We start from the raw sequence: 23,888 nt of genomic DNA on the forward strand, positions 1-23,888 counted from the left end.
CATCCGAAGCAGTGACTGTTCCGAAGTGGAATGCCACAGCTATTCTGGATGCCATACTAGCACCACAGCAAGCCATGGTCCCTGTCTAATGGGGAAGAAGACTTAATGATACCATTGACCCCCATTACATGGTATGATCCTGTTTTTCCTGGTTTGGCCTTGGACCTCTTGCAGAAGCATGGGGCCAAAGTAGGTCAAGACCCACACTTTCTGGCTACAGGGTCACAGAGCAGGTCAAACACGATCCTACTGAAAGATGGTGAAAAAGACTCAGGAGAAGTAGAGCAAAGAGTACAGGAAGTATAGAAAGAAATCATCACTAGAAAATGGAAGATATGGAGGGAAGCACAAAAATTACTGCAGTTCATCTATTATTAGATGAACCAGGCAAACATATGGAAGGCAGTCTGGTGTAAGGTGGAGAATATCAGGCAAAACATACAGCTAGCTGCCTAAGCCAGTGAGGATGTGCGTGGAAGACATTTGTCTGCAATTAACGCGTATAGGTCATGAATGGAGGGAGGAGCAGGAATGTTGTGTTGGAGACAGCTTGGAAGAGGGAAAGATCACATAGTCATAAGGAAATAAATTTATTCATTTACTAAGAGATAATTGCTGTTTTACAGCATGTGATGGAAGGGACTTAGGGTTTAAGAGTGCCTGAATCTGGAAAGAAAGTTAGAAGTTGTTTATATGCTGACCAATAGACCATAGATTCAAATCCCACAATGGGCATGAATTTTTGGAATCGATTTCTGTTGATAGATGAAATTCCATTGCCTGCTGTGAGACTACAACACCCCACTTATTAGAGGCCTAAAGTGGCTTGAAGACGTTCCATGTTAGGTTTCTAGGCTATGTAAAACTAAATAAAAGTAGACAGATTTTTATAAAATTGATAAAAATAAAGGGAAAAAACCTTACCTCACTCATACATAGTACTAATTTACTATAAGCTTAAACCTCTCATGAGTAAAAAAACATTGCAACCCTGTCTCAGGAGGTTGCCAAACTTAGATTTTCAGTTAAAGTAGTATACAGATTACGACATGTTCAGGAAGCAAGCTTGATGTAGCCCCCATGGCATAAGCAAGGAAAAGATGTTAGCAGTAAACAGGAGATGGTTAAAGAGAGCCTGAAGGAAGCAATGTCAAATTGTATATCCAAGGCCAGGAGGACATATCAGGTAAGAGTTATATGGAGTAGTATCATTAAGCAGGAGTTGCATGAAAATGCTGTGGAGAGTATATAAGGAGAAAGGTGATTATTAAGTAAGGAAGGCAAAATTAGATTGAGAAGAAATTTGCTCAGTAGATCATAGGAAATCCCAAAGAGTTCTGTAACATGAGTGCTCTTGGTAGCAAAATGACAGAACAGATAAAACAGTTGAGTTATTGAATGACTACTTTGTAAGGGTATTAATCAAGGTGAAGATAAATGCAGAGGGATACGTTACAGGAATGTGGGAACAGACGTTGAACTAGAAATATGAAGGTATTCCATTTAATCCTATTAATCAATTTATTAATTAATTGCATTGAAAATCAGCCTCACATATTGCAAGAATGTACATGGCATTGCCTCTAAGCTACGACTTCTCAGTTAAACAAAAAGTCCCAAATAGGTGGATGGAGATCAAATTAAGAATTCTGTTGCACAAAGGAGGCTCCAAGACAGATGGTAGTAAATTACAAACTATTCAGTGACTTGGGATTTTTTTTTTTTTTTTTTTGGTATTTTTTAGACCAAAAAAAAAATACCAACATTGAGACCAAACATGAAACCTTTTCAAGTTGCTTCAGGCCTCCAACAAGTAGGGTAGCAGTCTTGCATTGGATGATGAAATTTATCTTTTACCTAAAGACAACTGCCAACATCCACGCCTAAAGGGACATTTTAACCTGCAATCTGTTGATAACCTTTCAATAAATCAGACCAGTAAGTGATGACAAAGGTATTAGAGAGAGAGAGAGAGAGCTGGCAAAAGATAAAATTAAGAAACTGGAATTAAGGGAGGCAACACGGCCATGTAAATGGTTAGTCATGCCTTAGAAATTTAATTATTTTTAATGAGTGACAGTTAAGTTGGATAAAAGGAATGGCTGCAAAACACTGCTACATTTTTTTCACACATTTTCAAAGGATACCACTTGTGACACAGACAAAAACAAATGAGGATGAATCTGGTGATGTGAATATGGTATTTGTCCATTACTCACCCTCAGTGAGCAGTATTAAGAACCAGAATCAAAGAGAAGGCAGGTGAGTAGAGGTGTGCCACATGGCTGTATTCTTGGATCAATGGTAGATAACTTGTGCATCAATGATACAAAAAAGGATTTGATGAATTTTTTTCCTACTGATGATGCAAAATTAGGTAGTATATAGTTAATCAAGGTGATGTAGAGAGCTTGCAACATGATTAAATTAAACATGTTGATACTATGGGCGAAAGGTAACAGATGCCAGTTTAATGTGAGTACAGTGTGAAAAAAGTATAAAGTTATGCATTTTAGGATGAAAAGATTACAAGCTATGTATGGCATTGCTGGAACTGCATATCATCAGTTCAAAGTGCATACTGCAGAAATGCCATAATAATTCATAGGCTTACTTAGTTACTGAAAAGGACAAGCAGAGATAAGGAAGTTATCATTCCTTGTTATAAGGTTTTGATACTCCACATATGGATTACTGTGCATAGATCTGGTCACCTGGGTTTCTGGGGGGGGGGGATATAGAATCCAGTGACCCAGATGGTCTGTGGGATGCTCCCTACAAGGATAGATTAAGGTTTGTGGATTGCAGAAGTTAGCTGATAAGTTCACCACCTTGACAATGGTATTTATCTATGTTAAGTTCCTAATAGTTTTTTCCTGTTAACAAATATGACTTCAGGATACAGAATGCTGAAATTTCCCCTCATCATCAAACTCCTGCCATGTACCCTGAAGGGGTGTACAGGATACGATAGAACTACATGAAAAATTTACATCATTGCTAATTTTCTATCTACAATTTTCCTCCAAATTTCTCCTTGGCTGTCTAAATATCCCCTCCAACTTATAACATGCTTTACTCCACTTCCAACTACCTGTTTATCAACTTTCATTTATTAATTTTATTTCATAAATCTTGTAACATCAGAGATTTTGTGGCCTTAATTATGGATTCACTGGTATTTAGATTTATAACAATGCCAGTAAACTATTTCTGATTTTCTTTTTTTGTGCTTAGCCTACTTAGAATCAAATAAACTATCTTTATTTTTCCAATTGTAACCAGGGTGTTATATTAATGAAACCAATCTTTTTTAATCTAGCAGCTGATGTCATAAACTCCTTGGGGGAGGGCACACATGGCTGTGTGCCTTCCCCCCCAAGAACCAACATGTTACCTAATTTTCCATCTATCACCACTAATAGCATTTTTTTTTTTTTTTTTTTTTGGCCTTTCTGGAAATGGCATGTGTACTAGGTTAAATCTGCTTGCACACAGGATAAAAATTCAAGTTTCCAGAAGAAGAAGAAAAAACATCCTCTTACCTCCACGAGATTTTGAAGTAAAGGTTTATTTGGTCATTTACTATCTTATGGTCTGTCTCTTATTATACAACTGGGTTGCCATCTTTCTCTCTCTAGTCTCCCATTACATGTGATGGTAGATTGATCCTGAACTGTGCAACCAGCATTGGAGTTTCTCAGGGCTCCATTATTTCAAATATTTTTCATTCCATATATCAATAACCTCTCAGCTATATGCAAATTGGTTTGACAGTTTTGCTGATGACAGGATACACTGCATTACTGTTTGTTTTACTAATCTTATCTTAGAAAAATCACCCAAAGTGTTGTTAGAATAACTACCTCTATAATCCTAAATTCTAACCTTCATTTAACCAAAAGAAAGTTTTCAAAACTTACTTTTGACAACATCCAAATCACATCTTTCCTTTTTAGATTAATACCACAATTATCTTTCTCAGCAGGAACTCTGAATAGGTATTACTCCATTTTTTATTTTATTTATTTATTTTTTTTTTTTGTTCAAGGCATTACTTGTGAAAAACTAGCTCACTACAAATCATAAATCTAACTGTTCTCAAGTTTGTGATGCTATCAAAAGGAATTCTTTAAAATACTCGATTCAGTACAAAAGAGTAATTAGGTTGATATCGGACCTATCTATACCAATTAACTACTTTTTCATTTACATGTTCACATGCTCTGATGACATTTTCTACAGCTTCTTTCATGATCCTGTTTATTAGTACTGGTAATTACCCCTTCTCTCCTCAAACACTAACTAAAAACATCTGGAATGGTTACCCAACACCTATTTAGCCAATAATCTCAGAACAAATTCTCCCTTCTCTTTTGGCACAGCCATCTTTCCTTCCTTCTGCATTTCCTAAAGTGCAATGTTAAGAAGTTTCATTTCTTAGAGTGTTGACTTACATTACACAAGAAAAAATGTTATGCTACTCATTTTTCACTGGATTTCAAAATCCCCATTTACAGTGACCAGTGTTATGTCTTAAATGCAAATGTTCTCAGCCTAGTTTGCTGGATAAAAACCAGACTTTAAAAACCCTGCCACTTCTGCAAGAGACTAGTTAACTCATCTCCAGTTGAAAAAGTCTCAAAGGATTCAAAATCTCAGGTCTTTACAACTTGATGGCAAATATAATTTGTGCTCACAAATGTCCTATAAAAAGTACTCTAATAAGTTAAACGGAGCATAATTATTATGCGACACCTCCAGTGATTCCAGAGACTCATCGAGGGAGGGTACCTACTCTACAGCTCTCTGTCTCCACTCAGTCGATCAACTACAGCGAAACGCAACTATACCACTGCCATCTACCACTCACCACTAGTATTTTCACAGACAAATCAATTTTTTCAAATCATGCCCATGGCGGGATTTGAGCCTGCAGCCTTTTGGCTGGAGAGCAGATACACTTACCACTTGGCCAACCAGGCTGGGTATATAAAGTAGAATATCATTGGCTCATATTTTAATTAAATAAAATCTAATACAATTATGTAAACAATAATATAAATGACATCTTTTACAGGTGGGACTCACAAAAAAAAAGTACAATTAGATAATCATATGAGAACTATTTAGGTGACATCTAGATGTGCTTTATAATAGAAAACTGTAAAGTAACAAATACTTACTTTATATAACTCCAAACATGCAAGTCCTGTCACAAGACTTGTGGTTGTTGCAATTGCAGGAATTATCTTCCCAGCTATTAATTTGCTCTTATGACGATCAGCTGGAGGAATGCTATAATTTTCAGCCCTGAGATTTGAAGCTGCTACAATAAAATCCATGTGAAAGTTAGTATCATCATCTTTTTCAAAATCAATAGGAATGACCTTCTGTTCAGCAAACTGTTCAAGGGTAGGTAATTCTTCTTGTATATGAGTAAGACGATCAATATCAGCTAAGGGAACAACATATTAATTCGTTGTATGTTTTTTTGTAATATTAAGCCCTAAGAAATACAACTTAATGATGTAACTTAGAGATGCCAAGAAATTACATTCTTAGTTTAAACCTTTCTCCAATTGTAAGCAAACAATGTTTGCACATGAAGTATCTTCATGACTGGCTACTTGTATATAGTCTAAAGGAATGGTTTTCATGTTTGAGGCTTACTGGAATATATACAGCACTCGGAAAGGATTACAACTGATTTTAATGCTTCCAATATTTCATCTCAGTCACTGAGACATCTTCAGGAATTACAAAAAAACTATTGTAACACACACTCAAATACAACACAATACTAAGTGAAATAAATACATGAGTGACTAAAATCCTATCTAGGTGGTGCACCCTCTATGGGTGCTTGTAGGTGGCCTAGGATGTAACGTAGGATCTCTGATAATTAATGTTTCCCAAATTTTGGGAAGCTTTATGCAACTGTTTTTATTTAGATTCGGTTGATTTCTGAGTGCCACTGCAGATTCTAAAAATAGTCTTTCTTTTTTGAATTTACTATAGTGGAGCATGTTTTTTTTTTTTTTTTTTTTTTATTCCAGGAGATCGATCCTATGGGTTGTATCCAAAACATGGTCTGCAAGTCCAGATTGGCCATAGTAGTGATTGCAGATGTATGATTTGTGTTCTTCTAAGTGGATGGTTGCTGATCTACCTGTCTGTCCAAAGTAAGCCAGAGTGCAGGAACATGGTATAAATTCCAAGCACTGAGAGAGGAGGGAGCTGATCTTTGGTAGAACGGATAAGGGTAGCAAGTTTATGGTGGGGCTTAAACGCTGTGTGAAGGTTGTATTTAAGGACCTGGCTATTTTTTCTAATGTGCCACGGATAGAGGGTATGGTGATGGCATTTCTGAAATCGTTCTGAAGAAATGGCCAGGGAATGTGGGAGGAACTGATTATTTTTTTAATGCTGTAATCACTGTAGCAATTGGAAAGGAAAGTGTTGTGTATGTGGTTGAGTTCAGTTGAAAGGGCGGTTCCACTGGAACAAAGATTGTGGGATAAACACTAAGAAAGGATTAAAAAGAATTTAATACTTCCTATATTTCGTCCTAGTCACTAGGACATCTACAGGGATTACAAAAATAACTAATGTAACATAACACAAATATCATACAATACTAAGCCCAACCACGTGGGTGACACTAAAGTCCTATCTAGGTGGAGCGCCCTCTAAGGGCAGTTGTAGGTAGAGTGAATATAAAGTAGGATCTCTGGTGATGAGTGTTTCCCAAATTTTTGGAAGCTTAATGTAACCGTATTTATTAAGATTTGGTTGATTTCTAAGAGCTGCTGCTGCTTCTAAGAATAGTCTCTCTTTCTTGAATTTGCTGTGATGGAGCATGGAGGTTTTCTTCCATGATACTCTGTGGGTGGTGTCCAAGACATGGTCAGCCAAGCCTGAATGACCATAGTTGTGTTTACAGATGTAAGACTTGTGTTCCTCTAGGCGGATGGATGCTGATCTGCCTGTCTGTCCAAAGTATGCCAGCTTACAGGAACAGGGTACTTTGTAAACTCCAGGCAGAGAGAGAGGAGGGAGCTGATCTTTTGTAGAACGGATAAGGGTAGCCAGTTTGCGGTGGGGTTTATATGCTGTGTGTAGGTTGTACTTTTTTAGAATCTTGGCTATTTTTTCAGATGTGCCACGGATGTATGTATGGTGATGGCATTTTTAAATTCTTGTTGACGAGAAGGACCGGGAATGGGAGAGGAACTAATTATTTTTCTGATACTGTGATCGCTGTAGCCATTGGAGAGGAAAGTGTTGTGTATGTAGTTAAGCTCAGTAGTGAGGGTGGTTCCACTGGAACAAAGATTGTGGGCTCTCTTGGTGGTAGAGTTTGTGAATGTATCTGCCTGTGTGAGTAAGTTTTCTATATAAAGTGAAGGAAAGGTTAGTTACCATTAGAAAAGTATGTTACTAAGGTGTCTAAGGAAGGAAATTATTGTTATTTTCCTTTTCCATTGTAAAATGGATTCTGGATATAGTCTGTTGAGATGACTGAGGAAGGAGTCTAATGTGTCTGGGCCATGAGGCCAAATACAGAACACATCATGTACATATCTTAGCCAGATAGAAGGCTTGAGAGGGGCAGTCTATGGCTTGTTTTTCAAATTTTCCATGTAAAAATTGGCAAGAGGGGATGAACCAATAGCGGTTCCCTCTATCTGTTTGTAAATTTCGTTCTTCCAAGAAAAATAACCAGAATTGACGGCAAAGAAAAGGTGACTCTCACCTCAACAGCCTACATCCAAGAATCCAGTTTATAACGGAAAAGGAAATAACAATGGTTTACTCTTCCTAGACACCTTAGTAACATGCCTTTCTAATGGTAACCTTTCCTTCACCGTATATAGAAAACCTACTCACACATGCAGATACATTCACAAACTCTACCCCCCCCCCCCCCTCTCAGCAATATGGTATGGCAATATTAAAATTATAACCAAAGAGAGCCCACAACCGTTCTGCAATCATGACTATGGTCAATCTGGCTTTGCAGACCATGTTTCGGATACAACCCAAAGGATCTCCTGGGGGAAAAAACCACCATTCTCCACCATAGTAAATTAAAAAAAAGACTATTTTTAGAATTTAGAAAGGCACTTAGAAATCAACCAAATTTAAATAAATACAATTGCATAAAACTTCCCAAAATTTGGGAAACATTAATTATCAGAGATCCCACTTACATCCTAGGTCACCTACAAACACATGGGTGACTTCAGAGTCACCCACGTGTTTCACTTAGTATTTTGTGTATTTGAGTGGCTTTTCAATAGTTTTTTTTTTTTGCAATCCTTGAAGATGTCTCAGTGACAGATGAAATATTGCAAGCATTAAAATCGGCTATAATCCTTTCCGAGTGCTATATATTCCATTAAGCCTTGAACATGATGTCCTCACAGCACTTAAGCCTCAACACACTGATTCTAATGAATGGCATCTCTTCTGGGTCTGGCTCCCCTTAATGAGACCTCAATAAAGGCTGAAACCAGTCTGGGTAGTGGGGCCTTACATGATGTGAAGTCATTACCCTCTATATACAAGTGGCCCATTTGTGAAGATACTTCATGCATAAACATTGTATGCTTACACTTGCAGAAAGGTTTAAATCAAGAGCATAATTTCTTGGCATCTTTAATTTATAGTATAACCAAGTGAAAAAAACTTTCAAAATCTTAATGACATGACATTTAAATAAATGTCAAGACCACTAAAATAAACAATTTTTGAAATAGATTACTGTAAATGAAGAAAATTTTTCATTTACTATAATCTAATTCAAAAAATTTTCATGTTTTCCCTTTTGTAAATTATGCATAAATTCTCATGATGCTTTCTAAAAAATGTCACTCACTTTCTGTTGAGCTGGATTAAGCTATTACATTTCTTTGGATATACAGGAATGTTACAAATTACTCCTGGAAAATTTATTACCAAAAATTTAAGACTTAGTGAGGTCTACACCTAACTTACCTGTAGTGCAGATTTCACATTGACATGACCAACAAAAAGCATGTTGTTTTATGTTTATAGTTTTATAATTTAAGAATTGTTCAGAACTGAATCCAAAAAAAAATGTTTAATAGTGAGTTGAAAACAGAAATTAAATTTAGCATGAGACAAGGATACACACATCCACTGTTATTCATATTTTTATAAGTTTCACATTATGAACAAGTGGCATTATGCCTGGTATCAAAATCATAGATGGCAAATTAAATAATAATAATAAAAAAAAAACAGAATAAGAAAAGCAGTCATGATAAGGAGTTAAGTTTATATTCAATAAAAGAGAAATTAATCAAAAACACCAAAGCAGTCATATATAAGGTACCCAAAAAAGTTTATGAAGTTTTTCATAAAATGTCTTATTCATAAAAATAAGCACCTTCACAATTTACAACTCTTTCCCAAGAAGATACAGTACAAGTTTGTAAATTCCACTTTTATAAAACGTTTTGTCTTTAGAAGTAATAAACCTAGTAACCTCCGTTTTAATTTGGTTTATTGCAGAACTGTATTTCACGTGTGTTTGTCTAGCACAAACAAAAAAGGGTGATAATCGCTTGGGAAATGTCAAGAGAATATGGAGGATGAGGGAGTATCTCCCACCCAAAAGCACAAATCTTCTCAGGGGTAAGGTTTGCCGTATGAGGTTTTGCATTGTCCTGCAAGAATAGACTTTCTTTCAAATAACTAGTCCTGGCTGTTTCTGAAGTAATGCCATCCTGCATACACTCAAGTTGCATCGAGTAGATCTCAGCCATAATTTTTGGCCTGCAGCGAGAAATTCGTAATGTAAACACCAGTTCACCACACACACAAAGCATAGTCTTCTGGGGAGACTATGCTTCATAGTACCGCCTTTGAATTCAAACTGGATTGTTTGGTGACAACCAATGATAAATTTGCTTCCTGTTATAGTACCAGATCCATTTTTCACAAGCAAGCAAGCATTCCAAAAATGGCTCGTTTTCATGATGTGAAAGAAGTGAAGAACAAATTGATAGCCTTTGAAGTTTATTTCATCTGATAATGCATGTGGGACCTTTGCTTAACTTCCATGATTTTCCCAGTTGATGCAAGTGCAAACAAATTGTATCACCACTCATGTTATTTTTGTGAAAGTTCTTGACATGTTAATCTTCAAATATTTTCAACAGTGGCATGTAATTCTTCATTATCAATAATGGAGGGTCTTCCTGAATGTGATTCATTATCACGAAACAATTTTTTTAAACCATTTCTGCACAGTACATCCTGCTACTGCATCTTTTCTAAATGCCACACATCTTACAGGATGCTTCTGAAGCCTTTGAACCAAGTTTAAATTCCTAAACAAGTGCAAATTACACTAGGTTCAACTGACATTTTAAAAGGGTTCAAAGTCACAGAAAAAAGTACACACCAAGTTAGAGTGCACCGAATGACTGACGTATCTGTGCCTTATGACACACTCTGCAAACCACTACAAAATAAAAGTCATTGCAGCAAACTACACATGAACTTGATACAAGCAGTATTCAAACCAGTTTTAATTTACAGGATCTGAATTAGAAATAAAGATAAAAAAAAAATTCTCAGAACTCATTCCTGGAGACCAGAGATATGAGTTGAGAAAAATTAGGGGAGTGAAGTAATGGTACCAATAACAGAACCATATTAAAAAAGGAGTTAAGTGTAGATTTCACTAAAGAACCCGACATGATTAGCATTCTGGAATGTGTGAGCAGATCTAGTTGGACTAATGCAGTTAGAAGTGCCTTAGAAGACCTAACATCTAATATCAGCAACCTGACAGAATACATGCTAATTTGAAGGGAAACTGCCAATGGAAAGGTAGCAAAGATGTACACTTTCATGCAGTACACAGCTTGAAGGTAAAGGTCATCATCAGGAATTTGATGATGACCTTACATTGAACACATTTAAGAATAATGAAGGGATTTTCTTCTTAATGGTGTCTGTAATACTTAATGGTGTTTTCTTCTTAATGGTGTCTGTAATACTTAATTAGTGTAAACAATTTTTGTATATGATGTTACTTGCAATGTAAAAAAGTCAGATGGCTGTTGCAAGAAAGTTACTACAAAGAACTGATTTTGCATATCAGTGAAATCAAGGAGAATGATAAAAATAGTTTTAGACCACTTAAAATTTCTGAAGTCATTTAAATGCACTGATAACATAAAAAAACTGCAAAAAAAAACACACAGCACTCAGACTATAATAGAAACAATTATTCAAATTTTAACAGAAAAGGTACTAATGTGCTATCAAGACACTCCCCCCACCCCTCTAGATAGCAGATGAAAATAAAGTGAAATCAGACTAAATGCAGTGTTAGAGATATACACCATATTAATGAAGCCATACTTGAAGTTAGGGGAGTGTTTCATAGTAGATACTGATTTTCTCACAGACACACACAGATTTTCTTATATCACAGAACCAATTTTAACCGTAATGACCATCTCACTATCCCAAAAGTCTGGGAAATTGTTATCCTCAACTGTATAAAATAAATTTATCAGTTATATTTTAATTTAGTTACAGCCCAATAGTTTTTAATCCTTAAACACTACTGTATATACAGAGGGATTCCAATGTAAGCATGTGCACTAATGTGTTTTTGAATGTAATTCCTTTTGTTCTTTAATAACTGATATGATACTTAAGACAAAATATTTACATATTAAAATAAGTTAATTACTGTGGTATACGTGTGAATTTATAGATACCGATTATTTCAAAAATACTCTCTCAGATTTACAACAACTGGCATGCAGCACAGCTGCGTTCTTCCATTTAGACACTCTGGATAGCATATCAAGAGCATGATTTGCCAATTAAAAAATATGGAAGCACATTCTTACTTTTTTAAATGGTACTCTGCTCTACCTGTTCAAAACCATTATAGCTGTAGTATGCATTGAAAATGATAAAAAACTTAAACTTTTTGCCATAGTATTTATTTAATGCCTGTAAATTTCACTCTTCTTTCATCACATAAGCATTACTGATATAGGTTAGAGCCTGAGTGAAGACAAGAACATACAGAAGTGGAAACATGTTATAATATTTGATTTTAACGGTGAAATGTGTTTAAATGGATGAGCGTACAGTTAGACAGCCATGGGGTCAAAATTATGAACGTTGTCAACATATGTGAGCAAGTTTTGAAAGATTGTGAAAGATGTAAAAATCAATATTAGGACCAAATGAAGTGCATATGATAAAAACTTAACATTAAACCATCAATAAATCATTTTTCAGAATTTTGGCATGGAAAGTATCATTAAGGTTGAGATTTAGACCATGCAAAAGTGGTTTTTGGAACTTTAATGGGATTGATGTTTAATGGGTTCACTGATGCTGAAGTTATTTTTTAAATTTGGATCACATTTGATAACTTGATAAGATAAAAAATAAAATTAATATTTTCATTTAGTTTCAAAATGAAAATAAATTAATCCAAAGTTTATAAACATTAAGAAATGTAGAAATGAGGAAGCAACTCAGTGTGGTTATTGTTCCAAAGAAAATTTCATGTAAGGGATTGAACATACTAGTTGACCGATGAAGCATTTAGACAAAAGTAAGAATCACAGTTTAAAAGAAGTGAGAGGGAAAATACAGAACCTTCAGGTAGCTCAAAAAGAATTAAGGATGATCAATCAATTCTATTGTAAAACAAGAAATTAAGTGAGATTGCATCTAGAATGGCTACTGAAGATAGAATCTCAATTCCAACAACTGCCACTAGTTCTTTTATACATGAATCAATTTCAAAGGAGAATTATGTATTATCAAAACAACTAGTCGGATATCTTAGTTAATTTTCATGAGCAGAACTGAACAGTTCCAGGGACAGAGAAATAACCAAGACTCAGAAACATTAAATATACCAAGAAATTATATTCTTGGTTTAATCCTTTATCCAAGTGTAAGCAAACAAAGTTTGTGCCTGAAGTATTTTCGGGATTGGGGGCAACAACTCACATATAGAAGCTAATGACACCCAGAGAAGAGAATGCTCTGGGTGTTTGGAAAAACAGGTTAATTCAAATAAAAATATCATTGAAATGCAATTTTACCAGTAGTTTTGGGGAAATGCCAACAATCCTAGATGAAGGATGACAGTTTCCCAAATGAAGATTTGTTTACTGAATATACGAGGGTGGTCTGAAAGGTTCTCGGCCTTGACCATAGATGGCAACACTACTGGCAAGAGATTTTTTTTTTTCTAAATTGGTACATCTGTCATAAGCATCCATGTGAAATTGCAAGTCATTCTACCAAGTACAGGTATCCCTTGCTTAATGCGAGATTTGATTAATCCCCTTTATATATGGGGAAAAAGTTATAATTAACGCATCTTTAAATTTAGCACGCAAAATATGTAAGCCTCGAGGAGTGTTTCCTGGCTGAGAGAAAGAAAGTCGTAAGCATGATGACGTTGATGATAACGCACCTGGTCATCCAAACTCTCTTAATGATCTGTGTGAGAATGTGAAAGTTTTATTCTTTCTACCAAATAGGACATGATAGGACATGGGTGGCATTGCAACTTTCAAAGGCGCAATGCCGCCCATGGAGAAAATGCGATTACGCTTCAAGAATTTCGGAAAAATTTAACATTAAACACACAATTGAAAATATTCCTGACTCGTGAGAGCAAGTGTCTTCTAGTTGCATGAGAGCTGTTTGGAAAAGGAAAAACCTTTTGTAGAATGCAGTAATGACTTAGGTGGTTTTCAAAATCCTGTGAACAATGTGGTTGAAGAAATCATTGTAATTGGTGAGGACCTTGGTTTTGATGGTGTTGATGCAGAAGATGTTAAAGAATTATTGGATTCAAATTCAAAAGATTTCAGGGACAATGATCGTCTTGAAATTGAACAATAATGCACATATGAAGACAACGAACAAATGGAATGTGAAAATAAGGTTCCAAACGAGATAACAATCAAAGAACTGGGTGGAATATTTCAGTTTAGAATCACTTAAGCAGCACGTAATGGATGGATCCAGATGTTAATCAAAGAATGCTTGTTTGCCGAGGTCTAGAGAGTCATTTTGTTTGTTATCGTAGAATTCATGATAAGAAAAAAAAAAAAACTGTTCAAACGCCTCGATAACTTTTTTGATTAAAAAAATTGCAGTAACTAATGTAGGTACAAGCATTTATTAAACATTTACTTTTGCATTCATTTTTTATCTTTCTAAAAGAGTACCACATGAAACGAATTATTAATACAGTAATCAATCATGGACAAAATGTACTTTTCACCATTGATTATTATATTTGATTCATGCGATTTTGATATATGCGGTAGCATCGAGGAATTAATTAATCGCGTTAATCAAGGGATACCCTGTAGTTTGTTTTATACAGCTGTCTGAAGCAAAAGTGTTGTCTGTATCCCTTGAAATGGATAAAATTGAATAACGTGTGGTTATAAAATTCTTTGTAAAAGAAGGTTTAATTCCAAAAGAAATTCATTTGAAGTTCATAAATGTTTATGGGCACTCTTCTCCTTCATTTTTGACTATTAAGAAATGGGCTGCTGAGTTTAAACATGGCCATACCAGCCTTGATGATCCACGTGAAGGATTATCAAGGCTGGTATGACCGGCGTGAAATTGCTGGGACTATAGGCATTTCAAAAGAATGTCCAGGATATATTTTGCATGAAGAATGGCAAATGAAAAGCTTTGCGCAAGATGGGTGGCACGATTGCCTCATAGCAGATCAAAAATAAACTCGCATGAGAATCTCTGAACAATGCTTGGAGTGTTTTAACAAGAATAAAACTGATTTTGTGTGTCAATTTATTACTATGGGATGAGACTTGGATTCACCATTGCATACTAGAATCCAAACAGCAGTCAAAACAGTGGACAGAAGCCAGTTGCTCGGCGCCAAAGATGACAAAGTCGGTTCCATCAGCAGAAAAGTTCATGACATGGGTGTTTTGGGAGCTAAAGGCATTTTGTTTATCATCTTGAAAAGGATAAAACAATAACCATGGAATATTATTCTGATCTTTTAACCAGACTAGACGAAAAAACTCGTGAGAATAGACCTGGTTTGCAGAAGGAAAAAAATCATCTTTCATCAGGACAATGCATCTGCCCACAAAAGTGCTTGGGCAAAGCGAAAATTAAGGGATCTGCACTATGAATTGTTGGAACATCCACCCTATTCCCCAGATTTGGCTCCCTCTGACTTCTATCTCTTCCCAAAACTAAAACTCTTCCTCACTGGTCAGCATTTTTCTTCAAATCAAGAGGTGTTGCAGCTGTAGAGGGGTATTTTGCAAATCTTACTGAGAACCACTACAGGGACAGGATAATGGTGCTAGAGCATTGCTGGAATAAATGTATTAGTCTTAAAGGAGATTATGTTGAAAATTAAAAATAATTTTTAAATTATAAATTCGTTTTCCATTGTTAGGCAGAGAACTTTTCAGACCACCCTCGTATTATTAGAAATGCTATTTATTTCCGATGCTTTAACTTGGTTGAGGATAAGAGATCCAGGGTGAATAATGAAGAGAGGAAGTATTTCTAATAGGAAGTTTTTAAATTGAAGCAACACATGGATATTCACAATCTTGGAATACCACATGCAGCAAGCCCTGTCCCTGGTCCACTGGAAAGTACTTTACCCATCACATTCATGCAGTAAATATATCAGTGATTTTCCAAACAATCTTGGCTAGCATCCAAGACCATGCACATTACTCAAGCAGAGACCACAGAAGGATGCAAACCATCAAAATTCTCCATCTATGGATGTTAGAGGTTTTCTTCAGTATTTTGCAATCGAGCAGGTTCTTCTCTTAGTAGCAAAAACTTTCCTTCCACTCTCTTCTGAACCCTCTCTTTCAAGGTTGTGTACCTGTCTCCATTGAGACATATCATCTAGCATTGTTTTCCTTACTCTTCCTCTGGGTCTTTTTCCATCTATTTTTCCTTCAATGGCATCTCTGATGATTCCATTCCCTCTCAGAATATGTCTGATCCAGTTTCCCTTTCTTCTTTTTATCCTCCTTTCTTCTTTTACTCTTTTTAAGACCTCTTCATTAGTTATTTTATCTATCCATTTGATTTTTTCCATCCTTCTCCAAATCCACATCTCAAAGCTTTCCAAAATCTTAATTTCTTCTTTCTTCAATGTCCAAGTTTCAGCCCCATAGAGGGCAACATTCCACATAAAACATTTTATTAGTCTTTTCTTTAAGTTTCTATCCATTTTACTTCTGAATAAATTCCATTTTCTATTAAAGGCATCTCTTCCCATCACTGCTAATCACACTTCCTAGATATTTAGATGTCTTTACTTGATTCAATTTTTTCCCCATTCATTCTGATATCCATATTTACCTCTTTCCTTGCTATTTTCATTACCTTTGATTTTCTTATGTCAATTTTCATTCCATAATTGATACAGGATTCCAGTAACCTGTTCAACAGATGTTGTAGTCCTCTTTCAGTATTTGATAATAATGCCTTGTCATCCGTGTATCTTATTGCAAATATTTGTCTACCTCCAATCTTTATTCCTTCTTCCGAATTCTCCAGTGCTTCTTTTAACATTGCTTCGGAATACATGTTAAACAATATTGGTGACAGATAACAGCTGTCTTACTCCTCGCCCAATGATACCTGGTTCTGTTCTACCATATATGTCTCTCACCATGGCAGTTTGTCCCATATATAGTGAAATAATTAGCCTCCTGCCTTTCGAAACTATACCAATCTTTTCCATTACTTCCACCATCTTATCCTATTTTACAAAGTCAAAAGCTTTTTCAAAATCTACATAACAGATATTAACTTCCTTATTCACTTCCAGACTTCTTTCACTTACTATTCTTAACAGTCTAATCGCATCTCTTATTCCCTTACCCTTCCTGAGACCAAACTGATCTTCTCCAAGAAATTCTTCCTTAGATGCAATTCTTAGTGTTAAGATTCTCATAAGTATTTTTGATGTATGGGAAATGAGGCTTATTGTTCTAAAATCCTTGCAGTTCACTGCATTACTTTTCTTTGGTATAAATATTAAGGTCATAAAATCTTTTGGTAATTCTCCTTTGTTATAAATTAAATTTATTATTTTGGTTATTTCTTCAGTTCTTTTCTTCTAAAGTTGTTTCAGGAATTCTGCAGGTATTTCATCTATTCCTTCTGCCTTTCCACATTTTAGTTCTTTAATGGCCATTTCTACTTCTGTCTTCAAAATCTCTGGCTTAGATCATCTTCATTTACCTTCTTTATATCTTCTAATGGCAACTTATTTGATCTATTTTCCTTGTCATATAGATCTTCAATGTATTCCTTCCATTAGGATTTTATCTTCTTCAGTTATGATTTCTCCATTCTTATCTTCTATGCCTCTAGCTTGAATTCCATTTCTCTTGTGATTTATGCTTCTTGCTTTTTCATACAAAAGATCATACCTTCCCACTCTCTCAAATTTTCCATTTCTTCACATTGTTTTTTTAAGCCAGTCTTCTCTACTTCTTTCTGCTTCCCTTCTCAATTTGTCATTCAGGGTTCTATATTGCATTTTCCCTTCTGGGAAAATGCAATATAGAATCATGAATAAAATAAATTAAATAATAAAAAATTATTTGTGTATTGATCATATCAATCATCAATACACAAATAAATAAAAAAAAACTGATTTTTTTTTATTTATTTGTGTGTGTGTTGATCATTTACTAGCCACATAAGCTTCTATTCATAGAAGCTACATATAATATGTACAAGTGTTAACATTAAGAAAATATATATAAATACCGGTTTTTTTATTTTTCCATTTTCTTCTTTCTTCCATTAGAGAAATCATCTCATTAGTTATGCAAGGTTTTTATTTATTTATTTATTTATTTTTTTTTTTTAGCTCTTACATACCAATTTCGCCTTCTGCAATCTTCTTTATTTACTATTTAACTTGTTCCCATTTCTTTTCTGGATCTTCAGTTTCGACAAAACTTGTTTCCTCTAATTCTTTCTCCAATCTAATTATAGGTTATACAACACGGCAAACACAGCTGCAAAGCTGGATTCTAATGAGTTATCTGAAGAACATGGAAGTAAAATACACACACTAAACTAGAAGTAATAACAGGCACATCAAGGAAGAATAAAGAGGGCAGCATAATCACTAGGAGGTCTCCTTTGCCAAAACCAAATCATTTCATGTGGATATGAATTGGAGACTCCTGTACCAATGTCAATGATCTTAAATCCTTATAATGAATAAGCAAGACTAGGAATAAATACTGAACATAATGTGTAATATATTTGTAAATTGTATCCTACTGTTTTGTTTTGGAATTACAGTTGGGTATTATGTCTATAAATTGCCTAAGTTCTTTTGGCTAGTAAACCTGTTTTGCAGGATGAAAAAATCCAGCTTTGTATGAGACCAACTAATTCACTTTCATTTAATATCCTAGGTGCAGTTCATATGTTCTGCAAAGAGAGAATAACTAACCACATAACTTAAGGTCAAATCACAAAGACAAGAAAACTAGACTAAATGAATAGAAACATGACTTAAATGTAAAACTGAATTTTTTTTTATTTATTTGTGTGTGTGTGTGTGTGTGTGTGTGTGTGTGTGTGTGTGTGTGTGTGTGTTGATCATTTGCTAGCCACATAAGCTTCTATTCATAGAAGCTACATATAATATGTACAAGTGTTAACATTAAGAAAATATATATAAATACCAGTTGCTGAGTTTTCTTGATGTCCAGATGCTTCATTATCTGTAACAGCAATCCTGACTCCTGATCGTGGAACAAATTCAGGCACCTGAATATTCCCTACCATTCGAGCAATATCTTCTCTGTCTTTATGTTCTGGAATACCATACATGAAGGCACGCAAGTTGGCTGCTGCAACTATATAATCTAAGTGTAGGTCCTGAAAGAAATTGGAAATATTCAAAATTTCAACTAACAACAGAAGAATCAATATCTAGAGGATAGATAATTTATAATACTGATATATTTAAAACAAAATTTACAATCTATAACTTGTTTAAATCAAATGAATAATCAAATCACCAGGAAAAGTAATGTGCACACTTTAGAATTATTTAAATTATCCAAACGAGTGAGCGAGTCATCAAATTATAATCTTTCACTTATATGCATTAAGCTAAATATTCCCTTACAAACAATGTAACTATCTTCTATTATCAATCATCACTTGGGTGTGCAGGTGCAGTATTTTTAAGACTAGGCTACAACACACACACACACACACACACACACACACACACACACACACACACACACACACACACACACACACACTGTTGACTCTACATTTGCCTTAATAACCAAATAATGTAAAGCACACTTCATTTTGAATGTATATATTCCTATGCATTATGGTAAGGACCACTATGCAGAGTGGTTTCCAAGGTCATCTACAAGGAAGAGTGTTCTCCATTATAGGATACTAGGACAATTCATGTGCAAACTTTATCTGCTTAAATCTGGATAAAGGATTAAACAAGAATTTCTGTCAAAATATTGCTACTGATGCCATCTCTTCATTCCCCTAGTCTTTCTCAGAATATCCATGGCCTCCAGTCTTTGATCAAGTATTTTATTTCTAACCTAGCTCTCAGATCCATAAGTTAAAACTGATTTGAACACTGTTGTCTTGTATATAGCTGGTTTAGTGTTTTGATTAAATAAGTGACAAATTTATTCAGTTGATTTCCTATCATACTACCAGCTTTGATAATTCTGTTGTCTATTTCCATATTTAATTTACTATCTTCACTAAAAATTGTGCTTAAATAGGTGAACTGTTTTACTTGTTCTATAGTCTCTCTGCTCAGGATGAAGTTGATGTTTTCAATGTTTTAGTCTATTTTCATTTTCTTTTGATTGCTGATTTTCACACCAAGTTTATTACAGCAGTTATTCAATTTAGTCAGGTAATTCCGCAGATTTGTACTAGATTTATTTAGGAGCATAACATCATCTGCATAAAGTAAAGAATTGCTATTAACATCTTGAATTTTGATGTCAGGTTTGATCGATGATGTGCATCATTGCTCATACCTGCTTTAACATCAAAACCACCAGGAACACAGTAAACTTTCTTCTATTGTCTGCTACATCTATTTTGTAGGACAAAAATCCTATGACTACTTTCATGTAAACTAACAAACTCCTCCTTCAGTAAAGTCCTTTCATAAATGTTTCTCACACATTGTGTTGATTTCATGTACTGTGAATAACTCATTAACTTAAAATTCAAAACACATTTAGCATACAAATATTTGAGTTCCCACAGAAGAGAGTAATTTATAATAAAAATCTATGGTAGTATTTTTTTTTTTTTGTGGCAAGGAGAAAAATTAAACATCTAATTTCTAATACTGCACACTTTCTGTAGCAAAGTTAAGTTCCACTACAGGAAAATTCAAGGGATGCATAAAGTAAAGATGCTGAGATTAACACCTCCAATATGGTATTTTAAAGCTAGCATATCATATTAACATTTCTCATTTCCAAGACATTTTAGGATGATAAAGTTCCTATAAAGCTAACCTAATGCAACCTATGCAAGTATCAGGTAAACTGCAAATGTCTGCCTGCCAGTCAAAGACATTTGACTTAGAGGGTTTGTTGCAACTGTGAATCTAATATCAATATTCAACATTAATACTATTGCAACAGTGAATGAAGTAATAATTCATGAGAGAACAGCACAATACAGTAAGCCTTTCATGTGATGATATGTACCTACTGCTCCTCCCCAATGAAAAGATTTTCAAATAGCAGTACATGGACTGGCCACAATCACCACACTATTCAGCAGCCTAAAGTGGTTCTAGAACTTTGTCCCCCCCCAAAAAAAAAAATTATATACATCACTACTTCTTTTGAAAAAAAGTGCAAATAAACAGATCTGAAAAACAGCTGAAAATATACAGTTTCATAATATGAAGCTAAATACAAATAAAATAAATACATCTTGCAATGTCTTATACCCAAATGGAGTAAACATATTTTTTTAGCTTTATTAATTTTTTTTTTGGAAATTGGCAGGCAGTCAGTCACCAACTCTTGACTGGCCTTCAACTGAGAGCAATTAATGACCCATGGCTATTGATGATTTCACAAGTATCAGAGAGAGGTATTTATATATATTTATATATCAGAGAGGACAAATTTATTAAAATAGAAATAGACATACATGGAAGACAAAACATAGCCTACAAAATATTAAGGAAATTAAACAATGAAGAAAGAGATACACCACAAATCAACATAATACAAGAGAAACTAAAATGGATAGAACATAAGAATGTATGGTATGACTCAAACTTAATAACAGAAAACAACAATGAAGAAATCAATAATAATATGGAACCAATTAGATAAGAACTAAAAGAAGCAATAAAGGTATCACAAAATAGAAAATCAACTGGATTAGATGGCATAAATACAGAGCTTTGGAGAATATTTACATCACAGATTCATAAAATTAATAATTTACTGTTGGAGGAAATGTGAAGTTCCATCAGATTTGTCAAAAGCAAACATTATATCTATATTTAAGAAAGGAGACAGATAACTGAAAATTACAGAGGAATCAATCTATTAAATACAGGTTACAAAATTTACAGTCAATTCCCGAATAAAAGACTCAGAAATATTGCAAACAGTTTACTTTCCAAAGAACAATATTTATGTGTTAAAACAAATTATTGAAAAAAGACAAGAGTTTAATTTAGAGACTCATGTGGTCAAGTACAATATGAGATTTCTCATACATTATGAGAAAGCTTGAATGAGAAAAATTATAGAATATAATGAAAAACAAGGATATCCATTATATTCCTACCAGCTAAACAAACTTTATATAAAGATACAAAAATAGTTAGGTAATAAATTAACAGAAGAAATTGAAATTAATCCAGATGTTAGACAGGAATGTAGCTTATCTCCAACTCTATTATATATATATATATATTGATCAGATTATTTAAATATGGAAAACAATAATAAAACAAGGTATCCGGTTAAGTAGAAGAACTGTTATTAATCTAATACTGTATGAAGAAGATGATCAGATTCTATTACAAGACTTGAAGATTATCTTCAAAAAGTCATGTCATTTAAAGATTGAAATCAGGTTAGATCAAAAATAGTCACAGAAAATAAAATAATAGAATGGACACAGTTTATCTATTTAGGCTGCATAATAACATATCTAAAAAATAAAGAAATTTCAGAAAATCTGTGGAACAATTAAAATCACACACACACACACACAAAAAAAAGACAAGAAACTCGACTAAAATTTTATAAAACAATACACTTCCACTCTATTATATGGTTTTCAGAAACACAGACTGTCAAAAAGACTATTCAGGATGGAAAGATATAGGTTACCAAAAGAAGGGGATAAATACAGATCAAAGGGAAAGATAGAGGAATACAAGCTCAAGATGGAAAGACCAGTGTGGCCAGAACAGGCAAATGCCCTGCCTGATTCTTGAAGAGAAGAAGAAACTACAATCAATTATTACAATTATGGCTATTATAGCCTGTTTTTGTTTAGGAGTGTCCCTTATTTAAATACATTGGCTATCAATACTCAAGAGGGGTATATATATTTATGGCATTATTGGTGAGTATAGAAAGCAATTAAGGTAGAATAAAGGAGGTGGAAAAATTTGGTACATACCTTTTTTGATTCTATGATGTCTTCCACTTCCATGATCTCGCTTAAGGTTGTTTACAAGCGCGGGGGGGAGGCGTTAGATGCAGGAAAATAAGTTTGGATAACCCGGGTTAATATTAATAATATATATATAAATATAAACTATTGTGGCAACTGGGGCAGGGTTAACGGGGTGTGGAACCGTTTCAGTCGTGTGATCATCTTCGGAACTTTGTCGGAAAAGTTGCAACTGCCAAATAAGGGCATTAGTTGTCGCTACATGGCCGGAGGCGTGGCTTAGTTTGTAGGTTCTGGATCGTCCAGCATTCGGAAATTAGGTAGGGGCGGTGGACGTTGATAGAATTTTCATCGCATTTTATGGCAATAGTTTCGGATATTCTTAGCATTGTTTCGTTGTCTTGTTTGTCTATGATTATGGCCTTGTCAATTTGGGGGATATGTTTTAGTTCAAGGGCATGAGCTGCAATCTCAGTCTTCCCTGTACTCTGTGTTTTATTATTATTATTTATTTTTTTTGATGTTGCGATGTTTTTTTGTGTTCAGATATTCTGGAACAGGAATATTGCAATCCCTGAAGTGCTCTTGTAATCTAGTCCATAGGGACCTAATTGTAGAGCTGGTGTAGGTGACATCACAGTCCTCTTGACAAGGAAATTTGTAGACAACGTTGTGGAGTTTGAATATTTCTTTGTGTGCGAGAGATTTTTTAGGTTTTAGGAGAGTTGCTAATTTTTGGTTCGTGGTGAATACTAGCTTATAGTCAGTGTTTTTGAAAATGTATTTGTAAGTTTTGTATGTGTTTTGGATGTATGGCAATTTGATGACCATACGTGTCGGGAAGTCTGTTTTGGTAGTATTATTGTTAAGATGGGATTTTGCCGTGTTGGTTGTGTAATTTATTAGATGTGTAGGATAGTTGCTATTTTTGAAAACCTGTGTTAAATACTTTAATTCTGTGTTAAGATAATTGCTGTTGGTTGAGAATTTGTAAGCATTGATAAATTGTGATAGGATGACTGATTTTTTAACGGAATATGGATGGTATGAGTGGAAATGGAGGTAGTTTCCGATATGTTTGGGTTTGTGGAATATCTTTGTAGCTATCATATTATTGCTTTTGA

The 23,888-nt window shown here is 34.5% G+C and overlaps 1 protein-coding gene across 3 annotated transcripts in view; it reads right to left on the bottom strand.

Moving 5' to 3' along the window:
- The window catches only part of Uba1 (ubiquitin-like activating enzyme 1), a 381,832-nt gene that overhangs the window by 55,323 nt on the left and 302,621 nt on the right, over nucleotides 1-23,888 (bottom strand). For all 3 annotated transcript variants that reach the window (XM_090390820.1, XM_090390822.1, XM_090390821.1), the window contains exons 21-22: nucleotides 18,780-18,975; nucleotides 5,187-5,458 (exon numbers count right to left, since the gene is read on the bottom strand). In XM_090390820.1, coding sequence (XP_090246946.1) covers nucleotides 5,187-5,458; nucleotides 18,780-18,975 — 468 coding nt within the window. The remainder of the gene's footprint in view (nucleotides 1-5,186; nucleotides 5,459-18,779; nucleotides 18,976-23,888) is intronic.

This window comes from Typopeltis vanoorti, chromosome 3, assembly GCF_054136105.1.
Source record: "Typopeltis vanoorti isolate ZY-2024b chromosome 3, IOZ_Tvanoo_1.0, whole genome shotgun sequence".
NCBI lineage: Eukaryota > Metazoa > Arthropoda > Arachnida > Uropygi > Thelyphonidae > Typopeltis > Typopeltis vanoorti.